The sequence below is a fragment of the Bison bison genome, unplaced genomic scaffold, assembly GCF_000754665.1.
Source record: "Bison bison bison isolate TAMUID 2011002044 unplaced genomic scaffold, Bison_UMD1.0 scf7180017864388, whole genome shotgun sequence".
In the NCBI taxonomy this organism is placed as follows: domain Eukaryota; kingdom Metazoa; phylum Chordata; class Mammalia; order Artiodactyla; family Bovidae; genus Bison; species Bison bison.
The window spans coordinates 3153297-3179333 of record NW_011494960.1 but is presented as its reverse complement, the minus strand read 5'-3'; the positions used below and the strand labels follow the sequence as shown (position 1 = coordinate 3179333).

Sequence of the window (26037 nt, the reverse complement as noted above, 5' to 3'; positions counted from 1 at the left end):
GAACCTCAGTTAATTTAAGAAAATTGAAATCATATCAAGCATCTTCTGCAACCACAATGATATGAAACACAACATCAATTACAAGAAAAAAAGTGTAAGAAAAACAAACACATGGATATTAAACAACATGTTGCTAAATGTCTACAGGTTACTGAAGAAATCAAAAGGGAAATCAAAAAAATTCTGGAAACAAATGACAATGAAAACACAACAACCCAAAACCTATGGGATACAGCAAAAGCAGTTCTCAGCAGGAAGTTTATAGCAATATAAGTCCACTTCAATAAACAAGAAAAACATCAAATAGACAACCTATCTTTACACCTAAAGCAACTGAACAAAGAACAACAACAATAACAACAACAAAAAAACATGCAAAATTAGTAGAAAAAAAGAAATCATAAAGATCCGAACAGAAATAATGAAAAAGAAATGAAAGAAACAACAGTAAAGATTAATAAAAGTAAAAACTGGTTCATTGAGAAGATAAACAAAATTGACAAAGCTTTAGACAGACTCATAAAGAACAAAAGAGAGAAGAATCAAATCAACAAGATTAGAAATGCAAAAGGAGAGGTTACAACAGACAATGCAGAAATACAAAGGATTATAGGAGACTGTTATGAACAACTCTAAGGCAATAAAATGGATAACCTGGAAGAAATGGACAGATTCTTAGAAAAGCTCAATCTTCCAAGACTGACCCAGGAAGAAATAGAAATTATGAACAGCCCAATTACAAGCATTGAAATTAAAGCTGTGATCAAAAATCTCCCAAAAAACAAAAGCTCAGGACCAGCTGGCTTCACAGCATTCTTTCAAACATTTAGAGAAGACCTAACGCCTATCCTTCGAAAACTCTTTCAAAAAATTGCAAAGGAACACTTCCAAACTCATTCTACAAGGCCACCATCACCCTGATACCAAAACCAGACAAAGACAACACACAAAAAAGAAAACTACAGGCCAATATCACTGATGAACATAGATGCAAAAATCCTCAACAAAATTTTAGCAAACAGAATTCAGCAACACATCAAAAAGCTCATACACCATGATCAAGTTGGGTTTATTCCATGAATGCAAGGATTCTTCACTATATGCAAATCAATCAATGTTATATACCATATTAACAAATTTAAAGATAAAAACCATATGATAATCTCAACAGATGCAGAAAAATCCTTTGACAAAATTCAGCACCCATTTATGATTAAAACTCTTCAAAAAATGGGCATAGAAGGAATCTACCTCAACATAGTAAAGGCCATATATGATAAGCCTACAGCAAATATTATTCTCAATGGTGAAAAACTGAAAGCATTCCCTCTAAGATCAGTGACAAGGGTCTCTACTTTTGCCAGTATTATTCAACATAGTTATGGAACTCCTAGCTATAGCAATCAGAGAAGAAAAACAAATAAAAGGAATCCAGATCAGAAAAGAAGAAGTAAAGCTGTCACTGTTTGCAGATGACAAGATACTGTATATAGAAAACCCTAAAGATGGTATCAGAAAATTACTAGAGCTAATCAGTGAATTTATCAAAGTTGCAGGATACAACATCAATATACAGAAATCACTTGCATTTCTATACACTAACTATAAAAAATTAGGAAGAGAAATTAAGGAATCAATCCCATTCACCATTGCAACAAAAAGAATTAAATATCTAGGAATAAACTTACTAAGGAGACAAAATAACTGTACACAGAAAATTATAAGACACTGATGAAAGAAATCAAAGACAACATAAACAGATGGAGTGATATTCCATGTTCCTGGGTAGGAAGAATCAATATTGTGAAAAATGACTATACTACCAAACACAATCTACAGATTCAATGTGATCCCTATCAAATTACCAATGGCATTTTTCCAGAGCTAGAACAAAAAATTTCACAATTTATATGGAAACACAAAACACCCCAAATAGCCAAAGCAGTCTTGATGAAGAATGGAGCTGGAGGAATCAACCTTCCTGACTTCAGATTATACTACAAAACTACAGTCATCAAGACAGTATGGTACTGGTACAAAACCAGAAATATTGGAACAAGATAGAAAGCCCAGAAATAAACCCATGCACTATGGGTACCTTATTTTTGACAAAGGAGACAAGAATATACAAAGGGGCAAAGACAGCCTCTTCAACAAATGGTGCTTGGAAAACTGGGCAGCTACATGTAAAAGAATGAAATTAGAAACGTTCCTAACACCATACACAAAGATAAACTTGAAATGGATTAAAGACCTACATGTAAAACCAGCAACTATAAAACTCTTAAAGGAAAACATAGGCAGAACACTCGATGACATAAATCAAAGCAAGATCCTCTATGACCCACCTCCTAGAGTAATGGAAATAAAAGCAATAGCAAACAAGTGGGACCTGATTAAACTGAAAAGCTTTTGCACAGCAAAGGAAAGTTTGAGCAAGGTGAAAAGACAACCCTAAGAATGGGAGAAAATAATAGCAAATAAAACAACTGACAAAGGATTAATTTCCAAAATATACAAGCAGCTCATATAACTCAATACCAGAAAAACAAACCACCCAATCAAAAAGTATGAAGACCTAAACAGACATTTCTCCAAAGAAGACATACAGATAGCTAACAAACACATGAAACGATGCTCAACATTGCTCATTATTAGAGAAATGCAAATCAAAACTACAATGAGATATCACCTCACACTGGTCAGAATGGCCATCATCAAAAAGTCTACATACAAACAATAAATGCTGAAGGTGTGGAGAAAAGGGAACACTCTTGCACTATTGGTGGGAATATAAATGGATGCAGCCACTATGGAAGACAGTATGGAGATTCCTTAAAAAACTAGAATAGAACCACCATATGACCCAGCAATCCCATTCCTAGGCATGTACCCTGAAGAAACCAAAATTGAAAAAGACACATGTATCCCATTGTTCACTGCAGCACTCTTATCTCTAGAACATGGAAGCAGCCTAGATGTCTATTGACAGATGAGTGGATAAAGGTGTTGTGGTACATATACAAAATGGAACTTTACTCAGCTATAAAATGGAACGCCTTTGAGTCAGTTCTAATGAAATGCATGAACCTAGAATCTATCATACAGAGTAAAGTAAATCAGAAAGAGAAAGATAAATATCCTATTCTAATGCATATATACAGAATCTAGAAAAATGATACTGAAGAATTTATTTACAGGGAAACAATAGAGAAAAAGACATAGAGAACAGACTTATGGACACAGAGAGAGGGAAGGAGAGAGTGAGATGTATGGAAAGAGTAACATGGAAACTTACATTACCATATGCAAAATAGACACCCAATGGGAATTTGCTGTATGACTCAGGAAACTCAAAGAGGGGCTCTGTATCAACCTAGAGGGGTGGGATGAGGAGGGCGATGGGAGGGAGGTTCAAAAGGGAGGGGATATATGTATACCTATGGCTGATTCATGTCAAGGCTTGACAGAAAACAAAATTCTGTAAAGCAATTATCCTTCAATAAAAAATAAATTAATTAAAAAAGTGGAGGCACAGACTGAGAAGATATATGAAAATTTTTAAAAGAGCTAGAACATTCAAGAAACAAAGAGATGAACAATATAATAACTGAAATGAAAAATACACTAGAAGGAATCATTAGCAGAATAAATAAGGCAGAAAAATGAATAAGTAAGCTGGAAGACAGACTGGTGGAAATCACTGCTGTGGAACAGAATAAAGAATGAAAAAAAAAATGAGGAAAGTTTAAGACCTCTAGGACAACATTAAATGCACCAACATTCACATTATAGAGGCCCCTAAAGGAAAAGAGACAAAGGACCTAAGAAATGTGTGAAGAGATTATAGCTGCAAACTTCCCTAAAATTAAAAAGGAACCACTTATTCAAGTACAGGAGCACAGAGATTCTCATACAAGATAAACCCAAGGCAGAGACACATATTAATCAAACTGACAAATACTAAAGATGAAGAAAAAAAAACATTAAAAGCAAGAAAGGAAAAGAAACTAAGGAATCCTCATAAGGTTATCAGCTGATTTTTCAGCAGAAACTCTGCAGACCAGATGGGAATTACATGAAATATTTAAAGTGATAAAAGTGTGGGGAAAAAAAAAAAAAAGACTATAACAAAGAGCACTCTACCCATTATGGTTCTCATTCAGATTTGATGCAGAAATAAAAAACTTTACTGTTAAGCAAAAGGTTAGAGAATTCAGCACTACCAACTAGTTTTACAAAAAATGCTAAAGGAACTTCTCTAGGGGGAATAGAAAAAGCCACAACTAGAACCAGGAAAACTGTGAATGGGAAAGCTCACTTGGAAAAGGCAAACATAAAGAGCAAAATATCCAAGCACTAATCTGATATCAAAACCAGCAATCAAGAGAAGAGGACAGTGCAAATGCAGAATATCAGAAATGCATTTGAAATTAAGAAATCAGATTAAAAATTTTGTTCATGGTTAGATTTCTATATCAAAATCTCATGGGAACCATAAACCAAAAATCTACAATACGAACACAGAAAAAGAAAAGCAATCCAAACATTCCAATAGATAGTCATCATATCACAAGAAAAGTGAACAAAAATGGAAGGAAAGAAAAAGGGCCTACAAGAACAAGTCCAAGCAATTAACAAGATAGCAATGAGAACATTCATATCGCTGATTACCTTAAATGTAAATAAATACTCCAACCAAAAGACATAGACTAGCTGAATGGATGCAAAAACAAGACTTGTATATATGCTGCCTACAAGAGACCCACTTCAGACTTAGGGATATTCACATACTTAAAGTGAGGGGGTGAAAAAGGGTATTCTATGCAAATATCAATCAAAAGAGAATTGTAGTAGCGATGCTCATATCAGACAAAATAGACTTTAAAATAAATATTATTAGAAGAGACAAGGAAGGACACTGCATAATAATCAAGGGGTCAACCCAAGAAGAAGACAGAATAATTGTAAATATATATGAACCCAACATAGGAGCACCTTAATTATAGCAAATATTAAGAGCAATAAAAAGAGAAATCCATAGTCATAGTAATAGTGAGGGACTTGAGTACCCTACTTGATTCAATGGATCGGTCATCTAGACAGAAAATCAATAAGAAAGCATAGGCCTTAAATGACACATTAGACCAGATAGACAATTTATAGAACATTAAATCTGAGAGCAACAGGATACACTTTCCTCTCAAGTACACATGGAACATTCTCCAGGATAGATCACATCTTGGGTCACAAATAAAGCCTTGATAAATTTAAGGAAATTGACATCAAACATTTTTTCTGATCGTAACACTATGAGATTAGAACTCAAATATTGGATGGGGTGAGGGAAGACAGTATGTGTCTTACAAACATGTGTAAGCTAAAAACATGTTACAAAACAACCAATGGATCACGAAGAAATGAAAGAGGAAGTCAAAAAATATCTAGAGAAAAATGACAATGAAAAAAGTATGATCTGAAACCTACAGGACACAGCAAAGACAGATCTAAGAGGGAAGTTTATAGCTATATAATTTTACCTTTGTAAACAAGAAGAATCTCAAACAACCTGACCTGACATCTAAAGCAAGTACAGAAAGAAGAACTAATGAAAGTGAAAGCTAGTAGAATGAAAGAAATTTTAAGATCAGAGTAGAAATAATGAAATACAGATGAAGAAAACTAATAGAAAAGATCAATGAAACTAAAGCCTGGCTTTTTGAAAAGATAAATAAAATGGATAAACCTTTAGCTAGATTCATCAAGAAAAAAAGCTAAAGAACTCACATATAAAAAAAAAAAAAAACATTAGGAATGAGAATGGAGAAGTTCCAACTGACCCTACAGGAATACAAACAATCAGGAGACCACTTCAAGCAACTATATTCCAAGAAATAGACAAGCTAGAAAAAAATGGACGAATTCTTAGAAAGGTACAATTCCCCAAGTCTAAACCAGGAAGAAATAGAAAATATAATGAGACCAATTAAAGTACTAATATCAAACCTCTGATTTAAAAACTCCTATTAAACAAAAGTCCAGGACCAAATGGATTCCCAGGAAAATTGTATCAAACATTTAGGCAACAGTTAACATTATATTTTTGAAACTCTGCCGTAAATTTGCAGAGGAAGAAACACTTCCAAGTTCATTCTACAAGGCCACCATCACCATGAAACAAAAAACAGACAAAGATACCACAGAAAAAGAAAAGTACAGGCCAATATCACTAATGAACTTACATGCAAAAATACTCAACATATTACTGGTCAATTGAATCCAATAATATAGTAAAAGGATCATATACCATGATCAAGTGGGATTCATCCCAGGGATTCAGTGATTCTTCAATGTCCACATATCAATCATTGTGATAAACCACATCAATGAATTGAAGAATAAATAATAATACAACCATCTCAGTAGATGAAAAGGCTTTTGCCAAAATTTAAAACACCATTTATGATAAAAGGTAAAACAACCTCTTCAGAAAGTGAACATAGAGGGAATTTCCTCAAAATAATAAAGGCCATATATGACAAACCCACAGCTGATATCATTCTCAATAGTGAAAAGCTAAAAACATTTCCTTTAAGATCATGAATAAGATAAAATGTCCATTCTCACCACTTTTATTCAACATAGTTTTAGAAGTCCTAGCCTCAGCAATCAGAGAAGAAAAAGAAATAAAAATATGGAAAAGAAAACTGTCACTATTTACAGATGACATGATACATAGAAAATTCTAAAGACACTATCATAAACTGCTGCTGCTGCTGCTAAGTCACTTCAGTCATGTCCAACTCTGTGCGACCCCATAGATGGCTGCCCACCAGGCTCCCCCATCCCTGGGATTCTTCAGGCAAGAACACTGGAGTGGGTTGCCATTTAGAGCTCATCAATGAATTCCAGAAAGTTGCAGAATACAAAATTAATGTATAGCAACCTCCTGCATTTCTATACATTAACAATAAAATATCAGAAATACAAATTAAGGAAACAATTCCATTTACCGTTACATCTAAACTACCAGACTACCTGACCTGCCTCCTGAGAAATCTGTATGCAGGTCAAGAAGGAACAGTTAGAACTGGACGTGGAACGACAAACTGGTTCCAAATCGGGAAAGGAGTACAACAAGGCTGTATATTGTCACCCTTCTTATTTAACTTATATGCAGAGCACATCATGCAAAATGCTGGGCTGGATGAAGCACAAGCTGGAATCAGGATTGCTGGGAGAAATATCAATAAATTCAGATATGCAGATGACACCACCCTTATGGCAGAAAGCAAAGAAGAACTAAACAGCCTCTTGATGAAAGTGAAAAAGGAGAGTGAAAAAGTTGGCTTAAAACTCAACATTCAGAAAGCTAAGATCATGGCATCTGGTCCCATAACTAAATGACAAATAGATGGGGAAACAATGGAAATAGTGAGAGACTTGACTTTATTTTGGGGGGCTCCAAAATCACTGCAGATGGTGATTGCAGCCATAAAATTAAAAGAGGCTTGCTCCTTGGAAGAAAAACTGTGACCAGCCTACACAACATATTAAAAACCAGAGACATTACCAACAAAGGTCCATCTAATCAAAGCTATGGTTTTTCTAGTAGTCATGTATGGATGTGAGAGTTGGACTGTAAAGAAAGCTGAGTGCTGAAGAATTGATGCTTTTGAACTGGTGTTGAGTGTGAGTGTCCCTTGGACTGCAAGGAGATCCAACCAGTCCATCCTCTAGGAAATCAGTGCTGAATACTCATTGGTAGGACTGATGCTGAAGCTGAAAGTCCAATACTTTGGCCACCTGATGTGAAGAACTGGCTCACTGGAAAAGACCCTGATGCTGGGAAAGACTGAAGGCAGAAGGAGAAGGGGATGACAGAGGATAAGATGGTTGAATGGCATCACCAATGCGATGGACATGAGTTTGAGTAGGTTCCGGGATTTGGTGTTGGACAGGGAAGCCTGGCGTGCTGTAGTCCATGGGGTCGCAAAGAACTGGACACGACTGAGCAACTGAACTGAACTAAAAGAATAAACTATCTAGGAATAAACCTTCCTAAGGAGACGAAAGACTTGTAATCTGATAACTGTAAAATGTTAATGAAAGAAATCGTAGATGACACAGAGAGGTATTTCATGTTCTTGTATTGGAAGAATCAATATTGTGAAAATGATTATACTCCATAAGACAATCTACAGATTTAATGATATCCCTGCTGCTGCTAAGTCGCTTCAGTCGTGTCCGACTCTGTGCGACCTCATAGACAGCAGCCCACCAGTCTTCCCTGTCCCCAGGCTTTTCCAGGCAAGAGTACTGGAGTGGACTGCCATTTCCTTCTCCAATGCATGAAAGTGAAAAGTGACAGTGAAGTCACTCAGTCATGTCTGACTCTGCAACCCCATGGATTGTAGCCTACCAGGCTGCTCTGTCCATGGGATTTTCCAGGCAAGAGTACTGGAGTGGGAATGATATCCCTATCAAATTACTAATGGCATTTTTCATAGAACTAGAACAAATGAGACCTAGTTAAACTGAAAAGCTTCTACAGAGCAGAATAAACGATAAGCAAAACAAAAAGACAACCCACTGAATGGGAGAAACTATTTGCAAATGAAGTGACCAACAAGGGTGTTATCTCTAACATATATGAACAGCTCATGCAGGTCTGTATCTAACAAACAACCCAATCAAAACATGGGCAAAATATCTAAATAACAGTTTCCCCAAAGAAGACATACAGATGCCAGAAAAGCACATGAAAGGATGCTCAACATCAGTCAGAGATATGCAAATCAAAACTACAATAAGGTATTGCCTCACACTGGTCAGAATAGCCATCATCAAATCTACAAACAACAAATGCTGGAAAGGATGAATAGAAAAAGGAACCCTCCTACACTGGTGGTGGGAATGTAAACTGGTACAACCACCATGGAGAATGGTCTGAAGGTTCCTCATAAGACTAAAAATGGTACTACCGTATTATCCAGGAATCCCACTCCTGGGCATATATCCAGAGAAAACTGAACTTCAAGGTACATGCACCCCAGTGTTCACTAAGCACTATTTACAATAGCAAAGACATGCAAGCAACTCAAATGTCCATTGACAGAGGAATGGGTAAAGATGTGGTACATATATATGATGCAGAATTATTCAGCCATAGAAAAAGAACAAGATAATGCCTTAGCAGCAACATAGACGGACCTAGAGATTATCATATTAAGTAAGAGAAGAATCTCATATGATATTGTTCATGTGTGAAATCTTTAAAAACTGATACAAATGAACTTATTTACAAAACAGAAATAGACACACAGACATAGAAAACAAATGTATAGTTACTAAAAGGAAAATGAGGGGAACATTAGGATTATGGATTAAAATAAACACATTATTATATGTAAAATAGATAAACAACAGGGACCTACTTTATAGCATAAGGAACTATACTCAAAATCTTGTATTAACCTATAACAGAAGATAATATAAAAAGAAAAAATATATATGTACTTGTAACTGAATCATTTTGTACAGCTGAAAAATAACACAACTTTGTAAATCAACTATAATTAAAAATAAAAATAATTATTTTTTTTAAAGTGGCAACAACAGTGAAAAATTTAAAACTATAGGAATCATCAAAAAAACTAGATATGTTTGCTCTAGAGATGAGATGATTCAGAAGAGACATAACAGCTCTCTTCTAAGAATAAAGAATAAAAATGTGATAGAGGGATGAAGAGGTCTTTGAATATCAAGGATGAAAACAAGGATCCGTGAAAATGGGCAAGAAAAATCCAATTTTTAACAGTCAGAATTGTACAGAGTTGCATGAGTAAAATACCTTCCATGGTGGTAAGTTCTTCAAGATTGGAGAATTTAGAGCACAGGTTTTGATGACTTTTGAATATGATTGCTCTAGACTAATCAAGTATAGGTCAGAATTTGGTTATGTGTCCTCTAAGGTCCGTCTAGTCAAGGCTATGGTTTTTCCAGTGGTCATGTATGGATGTGAGAGTTGGACTATCAAGAAAGCTGAGCGCCAAAGAATTGATGCTTTTGAACTGTGGTGTTGGAGAAGACTCTTGAGAGTCCCTTGGACTGCAAGGATATCCAACCAGTCCATTCTGAAGGAGATCAGCCCTGGGATTTCTTTGGAGGGAATGATGCTGAAGCTGAAACTCCAGTACTTTGGCCACCTCATGCGAAGAGTTGACTCATTGGAAAAGACTCTGATGCTGGGAGGGATTGGGGGCAGGAGGAGAAGCAGACGACAGAGGATGAGATGGCTGGATGGCATCACTGACTTGATGGACGTGAGTCTGAGTGAACTCCGGGAGTTGGTGATGGACAGGGAGGCCTGGCGTGCTGCGATTCATGGGGTCACAGAGTCGGACACGGCTGAGCGACTGAACTGAACTGAACTGAAGGTATATTCTGGCCCTGAGATTCTCTGGTTTTGTAAATATCTGGCAATGCAGTTTTAACTATAAAAGGTGGCCACTTGTCTCACCTTAAATTTTTAGCTGTTCATTGTCTGAGGTGAGAAGTTACTGTAAGCAACAGACATATAAATAAGCAGCAGTAAAAATAAGCACTGAGTAATATTCTATTGTGTATATATACTACATCTTTGTCTCTTCATATGTCAGTGGACATTTAGGTTGCTTCCATGTTCTGGCTATTGTTAACTGTGCAGCAGGGAGTATTGGGGTACATGTGTCTTTTTGAATTATGGTTTTCTTAGGATATTTGCTCAATAGTGGGATTGCTGGGTCATATTGGGTCACTTACAGTGACGTGGATAAACCTAAAGTCTGTCACACAAAGTGAAGTCAGAAAGAGAAAAATAAATATCATATATTAATACGTGCATATGGAATCTAGAAAATTTGTACTGATGAACCTATTTGCAGGGCAGGAATAGAGACACGGATGTAGAGAACGCACTTGTGGACACAGGGGAGGAACGGCAAAGGGTGGACAAATTGAGAGTGCATTGACGTATATATACTACCATGCGTAAAGCAGCTAGTGGGAGCTGCTGTATAGCACAGGGAGCACAGCTTGGTGCTCTGTGATGACCTAGAGGGTGGGATGGAGGGGAGGTGTGAGCGAGGCTTAAGAAGGAGGGGATACATGTATAATATGTATACATATAGCTGATTGACGTTGTACAGCAGAAACTAACACGACATTGTAAAGCAATTATACTCCAATTTAAAAAAAAAAAAGAAAGAAACACTGCAAAACATTGTTTTAATGTTTGAATGCTATCAACCTTCAGTCCTTTATGCGTATTCAAGGTCTTTACTCCAGAAATTATACTTTGCTATAATTTGGGGAACTCCCACCTCAAGGTGGGAGGTGGCACCTGTAATAAACATGCTAAAAACTATCCCCTAGAAGAAAAGTTATTTTGAAACCAGGAAATCGAATGATGCTGCTTAGAGAATTGCTACCTCTGTGATGCTGGATAAGTCATTTAGCCTCTCTGAACCTCGGTTAATTCTTTTGTAAAAAGGGTATAGTCAGACTTCCTCCGATAGCTGAGGCAGAGATAAAAGTAGATGAATGCGTTTGCATGTGTCAGCTTATTCACTATGAACTGGGAAAAGTAAAGCAGCGTGATTTTCCACTCAAACGAGTCCTTGATCATTCATGCATTTTTAGCTGCTTAGTTATAATTTTACTTAGAAATAAGATTTTTAAGAAACATTTAGAAAAAAGTTTCAAGAACATTTCTTTTTTAAACTTAGAAATGTCTCCCTGTTAACACGGACTGCTCTGCAGGCAAGGGCAGGGAAAAACAGGGTGTATATACGTGAGTATACATGTGTACATCTGTTTGAGCAAAATGGGAGGTGGCCAGGGGGTTACTATGACTGTCAGAAATCTGTCCTATGTGCTCGGTAAAGTGTTTATAAGACTAATTTTCTTAGTGCAGGCTTATTGCTTCCCTAATGATGAAACCTCCTTAACCTCACTTCTAAACAGGACGGGAAGATATTCTGCCGGCGGACAGCATGTGATTGCCAGAATCCAAGCGTTGACCTTTTCTGCTGCCCAGAGTGTGACACCAGGGTCACAAGCCAATGTTTGGATCAAAATGGACACAAGCTCTATCGGAGTGGAGACAACTGGACTCACAGCTGCCAGCAGTGCCGGTGTCTGGTATGCTGTCTTCCTTCAGAGTGTGTTGTCCTTTATACTCTCGAGGGGTTTACAAACTCAGTTGCCTGTGGGCTTTAGTTTCCTGCTATTTGTGATCCTGGGAAGGAAGGTGTGGGTCCTGTGGCTAATGCAGGGGTAAATGCTCTTCCAGAAGGCATTCATGTTCCACTGTTTAAAACAGCAAGCAAGACATTTACATAGGACAAATTTGGCCCAAGTTACTTTGCAACTGCTACTTTTTAGCAAATCCAGGACAATAAAAATCCCCAAATGACAGAAAGCTTTTGAGGCCTTGATCAGGAGTTGTAGTTCTTACAGAGCCAAGTCTTTCATTTCTTGGGACATTACCAATAAAGATTTCAGTATGCGAGATAACAGAACATAGTAGAAATACCAGGGAATGATATTGATTCTAGGCCATAGAGACCTAGAATTCAGTCCTGGTTCTCCCACATACAAGCTCTGTGTGATTAACGTGGGCAAGTCCCAGCATTTCACTTGATCATTCTTTCCTTCAGTGTCTACAAGTGGATGAGCACCTATTTTGCAGGGCTGTTGTGAAGATCAGAGATATGTGTGAATGGCAAATATAGTATTTGACACATAGAAAGTACTTAATGCACAGCAGTAACTACAGTTCATGTTTCCTGGATCGAAAAATTGGTTTCAAGAGCTAAACCTTCCTATAGAAAAATGAAGGGTGCCTTTGTATCTAAATATGGGGATACTAAGGGTATAATCAGGTTTGAGAAATTTCAGAGAAAAAGCTTAATTTCTGGAACTGGTTCTTTCTGTTTCAGATTATACCACAGACAGAGATTCCTAATGTTGCAAAGACTGTTAAAACACATTATCATAGTGAATATGATATTCTATCTCTGAGGGAATTACGGCCAGTGGAATTGAGTCATAACTAAGTCAATTTGTAACGGAAACTGTTAGCTGCATTTGGTAATGTAACATTTTCTAAAGTTAATGATTCAGTCTATAGATATTGCATAAAAACAGGCATTCAGAGACATCATGCTGTAAATTTCCATTGGATTTTCTAAAGTCACCTGGCAAATGTGCAGATAATCTTAGTAGAAATAATTCCTTCTTAATTATTCCTAATGCTGAGGAGTATAACTCAGATATATTCAAATCATAGCCATTTTCACATCTCCCATTCAAGAACAAACTCAACACAGCTATAGAATTAGCTCACATATCAGTCTGAAAAATTGCATTTCTAAGAAGCCAGTCTTCAGCACTCAGAAGAATGAGTATTAAATTTAGACATGAAATTTTTATAGAATTTCAAGAGTATCCCCTGCCATCCCAGACCCTAATATTTTCTTGGAAAATTGATGCTAATGAATATAACTTTGTGATGACTTGAGAATATAGCGGGTTATAGTTAATGTCAATAATTTGCACGTGCCAGATCCCAGATGATGTAACAGTGATCATGACGTGTGTGCTAAGTCGCTTCAGTCATGTCTGACTCTGCAACCCTATGGACTGTAGCTCACCAGACTCCTCTGCCCATGGCATTCTCCAGGCAAGAATACTGGAATGGTTTGCCATCCCCTCCTCCAGGGGATCTTCCTGATCCAGGGATTGAACCCATGTCTCTTACATCTCCTGCACTGGCAGGTGGGTTCCTTACCACTTGTACCGCTGGGAAGCCCCGTGAGCATGACAGACATGGGCAATCATGAAGCTGATCAAAGGCCATGATCTTGTGATGCTGACTGAGTTTGAGTATGAGTTTGCATTGATTATAATAAGTGTCATGATAACAGAAGACTACACAGAGAAACAGATCTGCTGTGTGCAGTTCAGTGGGGCCACAGGTGCCAGTTTATAGACTACTTGGATGCTGCATCTGAACTGTAACACTGTACGTCACGTGACTGTACGTCACGTTAGTGACATATCACTGGCCAGACAGAACAGTCAAAACCATTCTGAAATGGTTCTCCTGATATTGCACAACCTCAGTTCTAAATCTAACATAAGCAACTCAGTGTGATGTTGTTGAAATAGTACAGTGACTCAGATTCCTCCTTTGACCTCAAGAAAAATAAGTTTCTCTTTATACACTAGCCCAGTATCATCTCTTTGTTCATTTGATTAGCATTTATTGACCAGAACTGTGCTAAGGATCAGGGAGATAAAGGGAAAAGCCCAGAACCCGAAAGCTCAAAACTTAATCTGGTATTGTATTAATAACTATAATAAGGATCAATAAGAATCACTAAAAAATAATTATGGGTTGCCATTGGCACAGAGAGATGGGACCTAACTCTCTCCATGGCTGCAATATAGACAGTCAGCAAAAGCACACTGGAGGAGATGATGTCTGTATTCCTTCTTTAAGGAGGAAGCACGTCATACCCATATGGAATCATACACGTAAGGATGCTAAAGTAGGAGCAGTCAGTGAGGGCAGTCATGGAGATTCCTGAGGATTTCCCTCTCTAGGACTTTGGCAACAGGATTGTGCCGAAAGCTAATGAGGAGGCTTTTTTTTTTTTTTTTACTTCTTCTCCACAGGAAGGAGAGGTAGACTGCTGGCCGCTGACTTGCCCCAGTCTGAGCTGTGAGTACACAACTCTCCTGGAAGGGGAATGTTGTCCCCGCTGTGTCAGTGACCCCTGCCTGGCTGATAATATCGCCTATGACATCAGAAAAACTTGCCTGGACAGCTATGGCCTTTCAAGGCTTAGTGGCTCAGTGTGGACAATGGCTGGATCTCCATGTACAACCTGCAAATGCAAGGTAATTGGGTGTCCTGAGGGTAACCAGGCCTCCGACGTGTGCCTGTGAACACCTGCAGGAGGCCCACTCCTGATAGTTCTGAATGCACGGGTTCCCAGGGGTGTGGGAACACAGCCAGGCATTTGCTTCTCTCCGGAGGTTAATCTGTCTGACTGGATGATAGTTGTACTGTGTATAAAGGCAAATTCCAAATGAACATGGAACAAAATAGTCCTCTCTTGCCTGTAAAATATGGAATTTAAACAATTGACCCTAGGCCCAATTATGGCTGATTTAAGCTATTTTGACATGAATATGGGAAAGAAAAAAAAAAAAAAAAAAGATCTACTTTCATCCTGGAAAAAAATTTTAAGCTCTTTCAGGCAACTGTCTATGTTAGAAGAAAGTGTTCTATAAATCTGTGAAGTTGTTTGCTTTAATTATCACAATGCCTAATGCAAGGACTTGAAGCTCCTGCTGTAAGATTTAATTAACTGTGATTATTTTCTTGTCTTTTTGGAGGAGTTCCCATGAGGCATCCTCACATGTCTTTAAAATTAAAAACTGACCCCTTCCTCCCTTCTAAGTTTATGGAGAACTATGACTGTAGTAGACTTTAGGCAGGGTTAAATTTCTGCTGAAACATCTGCTTAAATTCCCATGATTAAGCATGTTAAAAATATTAATCCATTTGATTCTATCAAATCCTGTTTCAGCTTCATGCATCAGTGGAAGGATCTCAACTTGCCTTTTTATGCTGTTATAAATGTGTGTTCTTTTTTCTGAGAAGTATCATCTTACAATGCAGCCCCAATAGGAAAAGGACATCAAACGTCATAAAGTAAAAGTTATGACCCATATTCCTTCAGCCCCATCAAATACAATGACCAGGGAATATATAGACCTATGGTATTCAGTATGATTTCTCTGAGGTCAGCTTTGAAATCATTTAGGAGAATTATAAAGGTATATTTACATTGTGTGCATGCACATGCTCAGTTGCTCAGTCATGTCTGACTCTTTGCAACCCCATAGACTATAGCCCACCGGGCTACTCTGTCCATGGAATTTCCCAGGCAAGAATACTTGAGTGGGTTGCTATTTTCTCAAGTTGATCTTCCAGACTCAGAGACTGAACCAGCATCTCCTATGTCTCCTGCATAGACAGGAGGATTCTTTACCACTGAGCCACCTGGGAAGTCCATATTTAATATTAATAGGTATAATTTATTTCTCATGAATTCTTAATAATTGATATGTACCTTCCCTCTCATAGTCACCACAAGAGAGTCTGTATTTACCCCTAATATGCCTGCCTTTCTGGAAGCCATTTTTGAGTTATTTTCAGATTCTTTTTGGTATTTTTGACTAGTTTTATTAATGGTAATTTATCTTTCAGAGGGTTAATTTTGGAAAGAATCTCAATCAGAGTAATTGTAGTGAATAAACTGTGTGATCAAACACATTGGAAATACAGAGGAGTCTCAAACATGGTCTGAGTTCAGAGGGGGTATATGAAGTTTCACTGCCAGCAGACCCCAACAAGAGGGGCCCTGCAGGGTCTCATAAGTCTTGCCTTCCATTTTACTCCTCTTCTGGCATTTTTCTAGTAATCATTTTTAGAGCATTCATGGAGTTGGTCTCAAAATGTAGCTGATCATTTTGAATGTAAAAGTGGACGCTGCATATTGATTTGTATTCTATGTCTCTGGCTAATGCTTGTGTCTTGATGCACAGAATGGAAGTGTCTGCTGTTCTGTGGATCTGGAGTGTCTTCATAATAATTGAAGTATTTAAAATGGACTCATCATCGCAGAAGAAAAATGGACAAAATAACCATCCAACATGATGAAGAAGGAGTTGGTGTTTGGTTGTTTTTTTTTTTTTTTTAAGCCACAGATAATTACCAAAGTTTCCATTGAAGGAAGGTGTTTGGGGGTTGCCTTTTGGACCTACCATGTTGCTCATTCTTGCTAACCTAGACTAGGTGACCTATGGTGCATTGCACTTAAGTCTATAATTGTTAAAAAAAAAAAAAAAAAAGTTTCTCGTGTTGTAAATCACGTTTCCCTTATCAGATCATTTACAGACACATTTAAATGATCTCATGGTAAATGTTGATGTATTTTATGGTTTATTTTGTGTACAAACATAATAGAGACTTGGCTCCTTTTATTTATTTTTTCTGGATTTTTGGATCAAATTCTACAATAAAGTTGCCTGTTGTGATTTTTGTCCCATCCACTGAATACTTAATATTCAGATTCCTGTGAAATGTATTAATGTGTGTATGTACAGCCTAACTGCATCTTAAATTGCAAACTGTTGGATACATCTAGATCCCCATTCAGCTTAAACCAGCTGAAAGCAATTATGATATGTTAAAGATGGGAAAGACCACAGATATAAATAAATAGCTATTTTGAAAAGAACTTTCTCCTCCCTCTTACAAACAAAATGAAATAAAATCTTAAACCACAATTTAGAAGCAACAATGCTTGCAGCCTTTTCTGGCACTGAAAGAGAAAGTATCTGCATTGGTTTCATATAGTATTTAATAACTTACAGGGCATCCGTGGTGGCTCAGCTGGTAAAGAATCCACCTGCCATGCGGGAGACCTGGGTTCGATCCCTGGGTTGGGAAGATCCCCTGGAGAAGGGAAAGGCTACCCATTCCAGTATTCTGGGCTGAAGAATTCCATAGACTGTATAGTCCATGGGGTTGCAAAGAGTTGGACATGACTGAGTGACTTTCACTTTAATAATTGACAAGGGACTTCCATGCCTATTCATACAAGTTGCCATTATAGCATCGGTGCAGGGTATTATCCCTACATTACGTAAGAGTAAATTAATGTATCCCAGTCAACTAATTTGTTCAGATCTAGTTGACTTATAACACATTGGGATTGTTAATCAGGTCTCCTGATGCCTTTCCAATGATATTTTTTACTAAATCATGCAACATCTTATATGGTAGATGATATACTTTTAAGAAAGTATACTTTTATATATTCAGTAGCTGTTTTAGAACACTGAATATTTTTATTTGAGCCACTATCATTATTTTTAAAAGTTGGCAGTAACTGAGTTACACAAAATGAATAAAATGTGCAAATGACATCGTATCTGAGCTGAAAATTCAAACTTAGGTTGTAGTTTCAAGTGAACTACATCTAAGTGTTTCTAATATCTGCTGCTGCTGCTAAGTCACATCAGTCGTGTCCGACTCTGTGCGACCCTATAGACGGAAGCCCACCAGGCTTCTCTGTCCCTGGGATTCTCCAGGCAAGAACACTGGAGTGGGTTCCCATTTCCTTCTCCAATGCATGAAAGTGAAAAGTGAAAATGAAGTTGCTCAGTCGTGCCTGACTCTTAGTGACCCCATGGACTGTAGCCTACCAGGCTGCTCTGTCCATGGGATTTTCCAGGCAAGAGTACTGGAGTGGGTTGCCATTGCCTTCTCCGATATAATTCACCACATGAGATCAATTTCATGTGCTAAATTATGATATAGCAATTAAAGCTCTATTTGACAACTACTGCTATAGTAAGGTCGGAGAAGGCAATGGCAACCCACTCCAGTGTTCTTGCCTGGAGAATCCCAGGGACGGCAGAGCCTGGTGGGCTGCCGTCTATGGGGTCACGCAGAGTCGGACACGACTGAAGCGACTTAGCAGCAGCAGCAGCTATAGTGTGGTAAATTAGAACACATCTCTATTTTAATTATTTAAATGTATTCCTGGAACAGAGATTTTTAAAATCATCTAGAAAATATTTAGGGAACCTCCATTAAAAATAGCTGTCAATTATCAGTGCAAAAACAAAGGCAAATTAAGAATCATCTGTGACTATATAAGTGAGGGGCTGGCAAACTCTGGTCCCTTGAATCAAATCTGGCCATCTGCCTATTTCATTGGAACAGAGCCATGCACATTCATTTATATATTCTCTATTGCTGAAGAAAATGACAGAACTGAGTAGTTCCAACAAAGATACAAGACCAAAAATATCATCTTGCCTCTAAAAAAAGTTTGCCAGTGTCTGGTGTAAATGATGACTAAACACTGGTATGAATTTTAGAATATCTGTTTCCATTTTTTTCCAGGCAATTTCCAGAATTTAATAGTTTTCATTGAATCTGTATATTTTCATACTTTGTTGCAGATCCATTAGCATAGATGGCTCATCCTAAAAACGTGTTTTACAACTACAATCATTAAGACTCAGTATTTTCTTTTCATTTCAGTTCAGTTAAATTTAATCTGTACTAACTTGACAAAATGTTATTGATTTTTAGTAGCACAATTGAAACTACTGCCAAATCCTATCAATAAGAGGTTTATTTCCTATGAAATAATTGATGACATTTTTCTTATTACAAATGGAGTACTTTATGCATAAAGTACTATACTAAGCTCTGCTGGGGAAATAAAAAGATGAACAGACTAGTTTTTACTTTAAAGATCACCATTATGTGGTCCTTTAGAAGGTGCTAGCAATCTTTAATCCACGAGGGGATCCTATTGAAATAAATTACTGCCTGAAATATCTTCTCCAGCCAGAAATTGAAAAACGTTATTTTTAAAAGTGTGGTGAATCTCCTGATGGAAAGTGTTTAAATCTTGTGCTCTGATTTACAATGTGAAATGAATGTCCATTTAATGAACCAAAAAGTGTTTGACAAACATATCTCCTTACAGATTATAACCATTGTCTGCAACTGTAACATACACATTGGTAAGAAACAATGGTAAATGCATAAGCAATTATGTAGCTACCCTTCAGTTTTCAATATTGTAAAAGCACTGTGATTCAGGAGAGTAGAATATGGAGATGAAAATCCTATATATTAACAAGACACATCTATTAAACATAAATTTTGCTTCATTTCCTTCTAGGTTGCATATGAAATATATGTATATACATATATCATGTTATATATAGGTACCATAATCTACATATACTTATATGCAATTGATGTATATTAATACACTATGTATTCATATGCAATGTGTATATTTATTTAGTCTCAGAGCTTCCCCTCTTCTGAGCTTTCTTGCGCTACACTAATTGTCACTGTTAAGGACTTAATACACATTTTCCTTATACAATAGGCTAAGCTGTATACAATCTTTATTTTCTAGCATTCAGCCTAGAGCCTTGCATAGGGTAGTTTTTCTATTAATTCTTTTAAATTCATAATCTTTTATAGCATCAAAAGTTTTCATGGGGTGGTGAAAACAACCTACTCTAGTGGCTTTCAGATGTTCTTAAGCAATAAGACGGGTTTAAAAATAAAATTTATTCAGTGCTTTACTATAAAAAGCAGATAAAAGAAGACTATCTCTGCCTGGAACAAAGGTTGGAGACCTAGAATACCTTCATATATCCCACCACAACACACAGACATCAACAGAGCACAGCTTGAAAGCCACTGATCAAACTTGTCACCTTCACTTCTGCAAATGAAACCAACACTCAGATATTAGGTAGATTGCCCGGAGTTCATAATTAACTTGTCATAGACTTAGAACCACCACCCAATCCATCCCAGTTTTCTCTCTGCTATCATCATAATGATTTCAAATGATTTTTTTTTCAAATTTCAATTTCAAGTGAGCTTTTCTTATTCCTTCCAAATGGATGACACAAAGCAGTCATAAGTTCAGGCCAAGATAGTGGAGTAAGAAGATCCTGAGCTCATCAGCTCTCATAGCCACAACTATTGAGGAGAAAGACCAGAATATAATAGAAAAGATCTTCTACAACTGAAGATATAAAGAACCATAATGAGATGAGTGGGAGGGATGGAGTTATGATATTGTCAAGACCCATAAGTACAGGTGCTGCTGCTGCTGCTGCTGCTAAGTCACTTCAGTCGTGTCTGATTCTGTGCGACCCCATAGACAGCAGCCCACCAGGCTCCCCCGTCCCTGGGATTCTCCAGGCAAGAAGTGGGTTGCCATTTCCTTCTCCAGTGCATGAAAGTGAAAAGTCAAAGTGAAGTCGCTTAGTCGTGTCTGACTCTTTGTGACCCCATGGTCTGCAGCCTACCAGGCTCCTCCATCCAAGGGATTTTCCAGGCAAGAGTACTGGAGTGGGCTGCCATTGAGTGACCCACAAATGGGAGAATAATTGCAACTGCAGAGATTCTCCTTAAGCAGCAATGAATCTGAGCCCTACATCAGGGTCCTCAGGCTGTGAGTCTTATACCAAGAAAAGGAGCCCCCAGAACATTTGAAGGGCATCAGGACTTTCTTTCAGAAGACCCAGATGCCTATGGGAAATAGAGACTCCAGTCTTAAACGTTGCACACAAAGTCTCACATACTCCAGGACCCAAGGCAGAGACCTGAGTCACATCTACCTGCTGATCTTGGAGAGTCTCCTAGACAGTCAGGATGCAAGTGGAACTCACCCCAGGGATAGCGATACTGGTGGGAGTCATTTATTGGAGACTGTCCTACCACATGGACACAGATGGTGGCAAGTGCCATTTTGCCGATCCTCCCTTTAGCTTATTAGCACTGAGAGCTTTTCCCTGTAGGCCCAAGTACTAGGATGCCTCAGGCCAAGCAATTAGCCAGGTGGGGGAAAAGCCATACCCACTAGTAGGCAAGTTGCCTTAAGACCTCCTGAGCCCACAGCTACCCCAGGACACGACCTTGTCCACCAACGGGACCAAGCTCCAAATACCAGCAGACAGGAACTAGCCCAGGAACCCCTCAGGGCTCTGCAGCAAGAGACCTCAGAATCCAACTCTGTCCACCAATGAGTAGGCACCAGCCCCAGGACCACCAGCCCTAGACCCACCCACCATCAGGCTGATACACCAGTTCCAGGACCCTGAGGACTCTACTACTAGAAACTCTGAGACTCAGGTCCACCTAACCAGTGGGGAGACAACAGCCCTGGAGCCACCATGACCTCCCAGTCTACAGTGGAAGAAAATCGCCCTCCTACCAGCTAGACAGCACCAGCCCCAGGAAACTCTCAGCTCTGGTCCTACTCACCAACAGGCCAACACCAGTTCTGAGACATCCTGGGCCTCTCAGCCAGCTGTCATGGGATCTCATCCCTTCCATCAGTGGGCCGACACAAAATTGGGACCCTGAAGCCAAATGTATAAACACCTGGCCTGACCACCAGTGGACCAATAGGACACCCAGGGCTCTGCACCCAAAGACTGGAGAAGTTCTACCCACCAGTGGGTGGCCATCAGTCCCAGATTCCCCTGACCTTGAAACCTTCCCAGTAGCAGATGGACATGAGCACTGGGATCACTGTAGCCCCATAACCTGTCTTGTCAGGTCCCAGAAAACATACCCCAAGGCCTGCGTCAGCCCCAGGACACCAAGGGCTCTGGTCCTGCCCACCAGGACAATGCCAACTCTGAGATACCTTGATCTCAGCCAGCTGCCCTGGGATCCAGCCCCACTCACTAGTAGGTCAGCACTAGCTTTGGGATGCCTAGGAAACTGCAGCCAGCCATGTCAAGAAACAATACCTACAAGCAGGCCAACACGAGACCATGGAATCCTGGCCCCACAACCTCCCAACCCCAGAACCTACCAGATATATAGAAATAAACACAGAAAATTCAGCAAAAAAAAATAGTGAAAGGAACATGTTACAAATGAAGGAATGAGATAACACACCAGAAGAACAAAGAGAAGTGGAGATAGGCAATTAACCCAATAAAGAGATCAAGGTAACGATTGTAAATATGATCAGAGAACTTAAGAGAAAATGGATGAACACACTGAGATGTTTATCAAAGAAAAGATGTAAGAAAGTATAAAAGGGAGCTGAAGAATACAATAACTGAAATAAAAAATGCACTTGCAGGAATGAATAGTAGATGAGAACAGGGGTCTCCAACCTCCAAAGTCTAATGCCTGATGAAGTGAAGTGGAGTTGATGTAATAATAATAGAAGTAAAGTGCACAATGAATATAATGTACTTAAATCATTCTGAAACCATTCCTCTTATTTGGTCTATGGAAAAACTGTCTTCTATGAAACCAGTTTCTGGGGCCACAAAGGTTGGAGACTGCTGGATTACAAGATACAGAAAAACAGATCAATGAACTGTAAGGCAGAGTAATGGAAATCACTGAATCTGACTAAAAAATAAAAAAGGAATAAAAACCAATGAGAACATTTTTAAAAAACCTTTTTGACAACATCACATGGATCACAGTCTTGTCTAACTCAATGAAACTACAAGCCATGCCATGTAGGGTCACCCAAGATGGATGGGACATGGTGAAGAGTTCGGACAAAATGTGGTCCACTGGAGAAGGGAATGGCAAATCATTTCAGGATTCTTGCCTTGAGAACACCATGAGCAGTATGAAAAGGCAAAAAAGATATAACACTGAAAGATGAACAGGTTGGTAGGTGCCAAGATGCTACTGGAGAAGAGTATAGAAGTAGCTCCAGAAGCAATGAAAAGGCTGAACCAAAGCAGGAACAGTGCCCAGTTGTGCATGTGTCTGGTGATGAAAGTAAAGCCTGATGTTATAAAGAACAATATTGGAATGTTAGGTCCATAAATCAAGGTAAATCAGAAGTGGTCAAACAGGGGACAGCAAGTGTGAATATCAACATTTTAGGATCAAATGGATGGGAATTGGTGAGTTTTATTTCGATGATCATTCTATCTATTATTACTTTGGGCAAGAATTCCTTAGAAGGAATGAAGTAGCCCTCATAGTCAACAAAAGAGTCCAAAATGGGTGCAGTCTCAAAAATGACAAAATGATTTCTGTTTGTTACCAAGTCAAATCATTTACTTGGATCACAGTAATCCAACGCTATGCCCCAACCACAAATGCCAAAGAAGCTGAAGTGAATGATTCCATGAAGACATACAAGACCTGCTGCTGCTGCTGCTGCTGCTAAATTGCTTCAGTCGTGTCCAACTCTGTGTGACCCCATAGATGGCAGCCCACCAGGTTCCCCCATCCCTGGGATTCTCCAGGCAAGAACACTGGAGTGGGTTGCCAAAGACCTTCTAGAAGAGAAAAAAAAAAAAGATGTCCTATTCATTAAAGGTATTTTCATTCATACCTGATGTGAAGAGCTGACTTACTTGAAAAGATCCTGATGTTGGGAAAGATTGAAGGCAGGAGGAGAAGAGGACAACAGAGGATGAGATGGTTGGATGGCATCACCGACTCAATGGACATGGGTTTGTGTAAACTCCAGGAGTTGGTGATGGACAGGGAGGCCTGGCACGCTGCAGTTCACAGGGTCACAGTCGGACACGACTGAGCGACTGAACTGAAGGGGACATTTCATACAAAGATAGGCATAGTAAGGACAGAAATGGTATGAACTTAACAGAAGCAGAAGATATTAAGAAGAGGTGGCAAGAAGACACAGAGGAACTATACAAAAAGATCTTAATGACCTGGAAACCACAATGGTATGATCACTCACCTAGAGCCAGACATCCTAGAGTGCAAAGTTGAGTGGGCCTTAGGAAGCACCACTACTAACAAAGCTAGTGAGGGTGATGGAATTCCAACTGAACTATTTCAAATCCTAAAAGATGATGCTGTGAAAGTGCTGCACTAGGTATGCCAGCAAATTTGGAAAACTCAGCAGTGCCCACAGAACTGCAAAAAGTCAGTTTTCATTCCAATCCCCAAGAAAGGCAATGCCAAAGAATGCTCAAAGTACTGTGCAATTGCACTCATTTTACATGCTAGCAAAGTAATGTTCAAAATCCTTCAGGCTACGCTTCAACAGCATGTGAACTGAGAACATCTAGATGTACAAGCTGGATTTAGAAAGTCAAAGAAACCAGAGATAAAATTGCCAACATCCACTGGATCATAGAATAGGCAAGAGGATTCCAGAAAAACATCTACTTCTGCTTCATTGACTGACTACACCAAAGCCTTTGACTGTATGCATCACAACAAACTGGAAAATTCTTAAAGAATTAAAAATTCTTAGAGAGATGTGAATACCAGACCATCTTACCTGCCCTCTGAGAAACCTATATGCAGGTCAAGGAGCAACAGTTAGTACCCAGACATGGAAAAATGGACTGATTCAAAATTAGGAAACGAGTACATCAAGGATGTATATTGTCATATTGAATATGTATAATTTCACCCTGTTTATTTAATTTAAATGCAGAGTACATCACGTGAAATTTCAGGTTAGATGAAGCACAAGCTGGAATCAAGATTGCCAAAAGAAATATCAATAACCTCAGATATGCAGATGACACCACCCTTATGGCAGAAAGTGAAGAGGAACTAAAAAGCCTCTTGATGAAGGTGAAAGAAGACAGTGAAAAAGTTGGCTTAAAACTCAACATTCAGAAAACTAAGTCATGGAATCCTATCCCATTACTTCATTGCAAATAAATGGGCCAACAATGGAAACAGTGAGAGACTTCACTTTCTTGGGCTCCAAAATCACTGCAGATGGTGACTGCAGCCATGAAATTAAAACACACTTGGAAGGAAAGCTATGACAAACATAGACAGCATTTTAAAACCAGAGACATTACTTTGCCAACAAAGTTCTATATATTCAAAGCTATAGTTTTTTCCATTAGTCATGTATGGATGTGATAGTTGGACCATAAAGAAGGCTGAGCACTGAAGAATCAATGTTTTCAAACTGTGGTGTTGGACAAGATCTTTGAGAGTCACTTGTACAGCAATGAGATCAAACCAGTCAATCCTAAAGGAAATCAACCCTGAATATTCACTGATATTGAAGCTGAAGTTCAAATACTTTGGCCACCTGATGCAAAGAGCCAACTCTTTGGAAAGACTCTAATGCTGGAAAATATTGAAGGCAGGAGAAGGGGATGACAGAGGATGAGATGGATGGATGACATCATCCATCCAATGGACTCAGTGGACATGAGTTTGAGAAAACTCTGGGAGATGGTTAAGGTAGAAACTCTGGCATGCTGTAGTCCATGGGGTCACAAAGTGTCAGACACAACTGAGCAACTGAATCACAACAACAAATGACAACATCAAACATACTAACATTTGCATTATAGAGGTCCCAGAAGGAGAAGAGAGTAAAGGTGTAGATAACATAGTTGAAGCCATTTTAGCTGAAAACT

At 38.6% G+C, this 26037-nt stretch overlaps 1 protein-coding gene across 1 annotated transcript in view; it reads left to right on the top strand.

The window, feature by feature from the left end:
- NELL1 (NEL-like 1 (chicken)) overlaps positions 1 to 17157 on the top strand; it is a 1067650-nt gene extending 1050493 nt beyond the window's left edge. Inside the window, exons 18-20 of the mRNA XM_010858409.1 lie at positions 12007 to 12183; positions 14725 to 14949; positions 16666 to 17157. Of these exons, the coding sequence (XP_010856711.1) occupies positions 12007 to 12183; positions 14725 to 14949; positions 16666 to 16716 (453 nt within the window). The 3' untranslated portion in view covers positions 16717 to 17157. The remainder of the gene's footprint in view (positions 1 to 12006; positions 12184 to 14724; positions 14950 to 16665) is intronic.
- The last annotated feature ends 8880 nt before the right edge of the window (positions 17158 to 26037 follow it).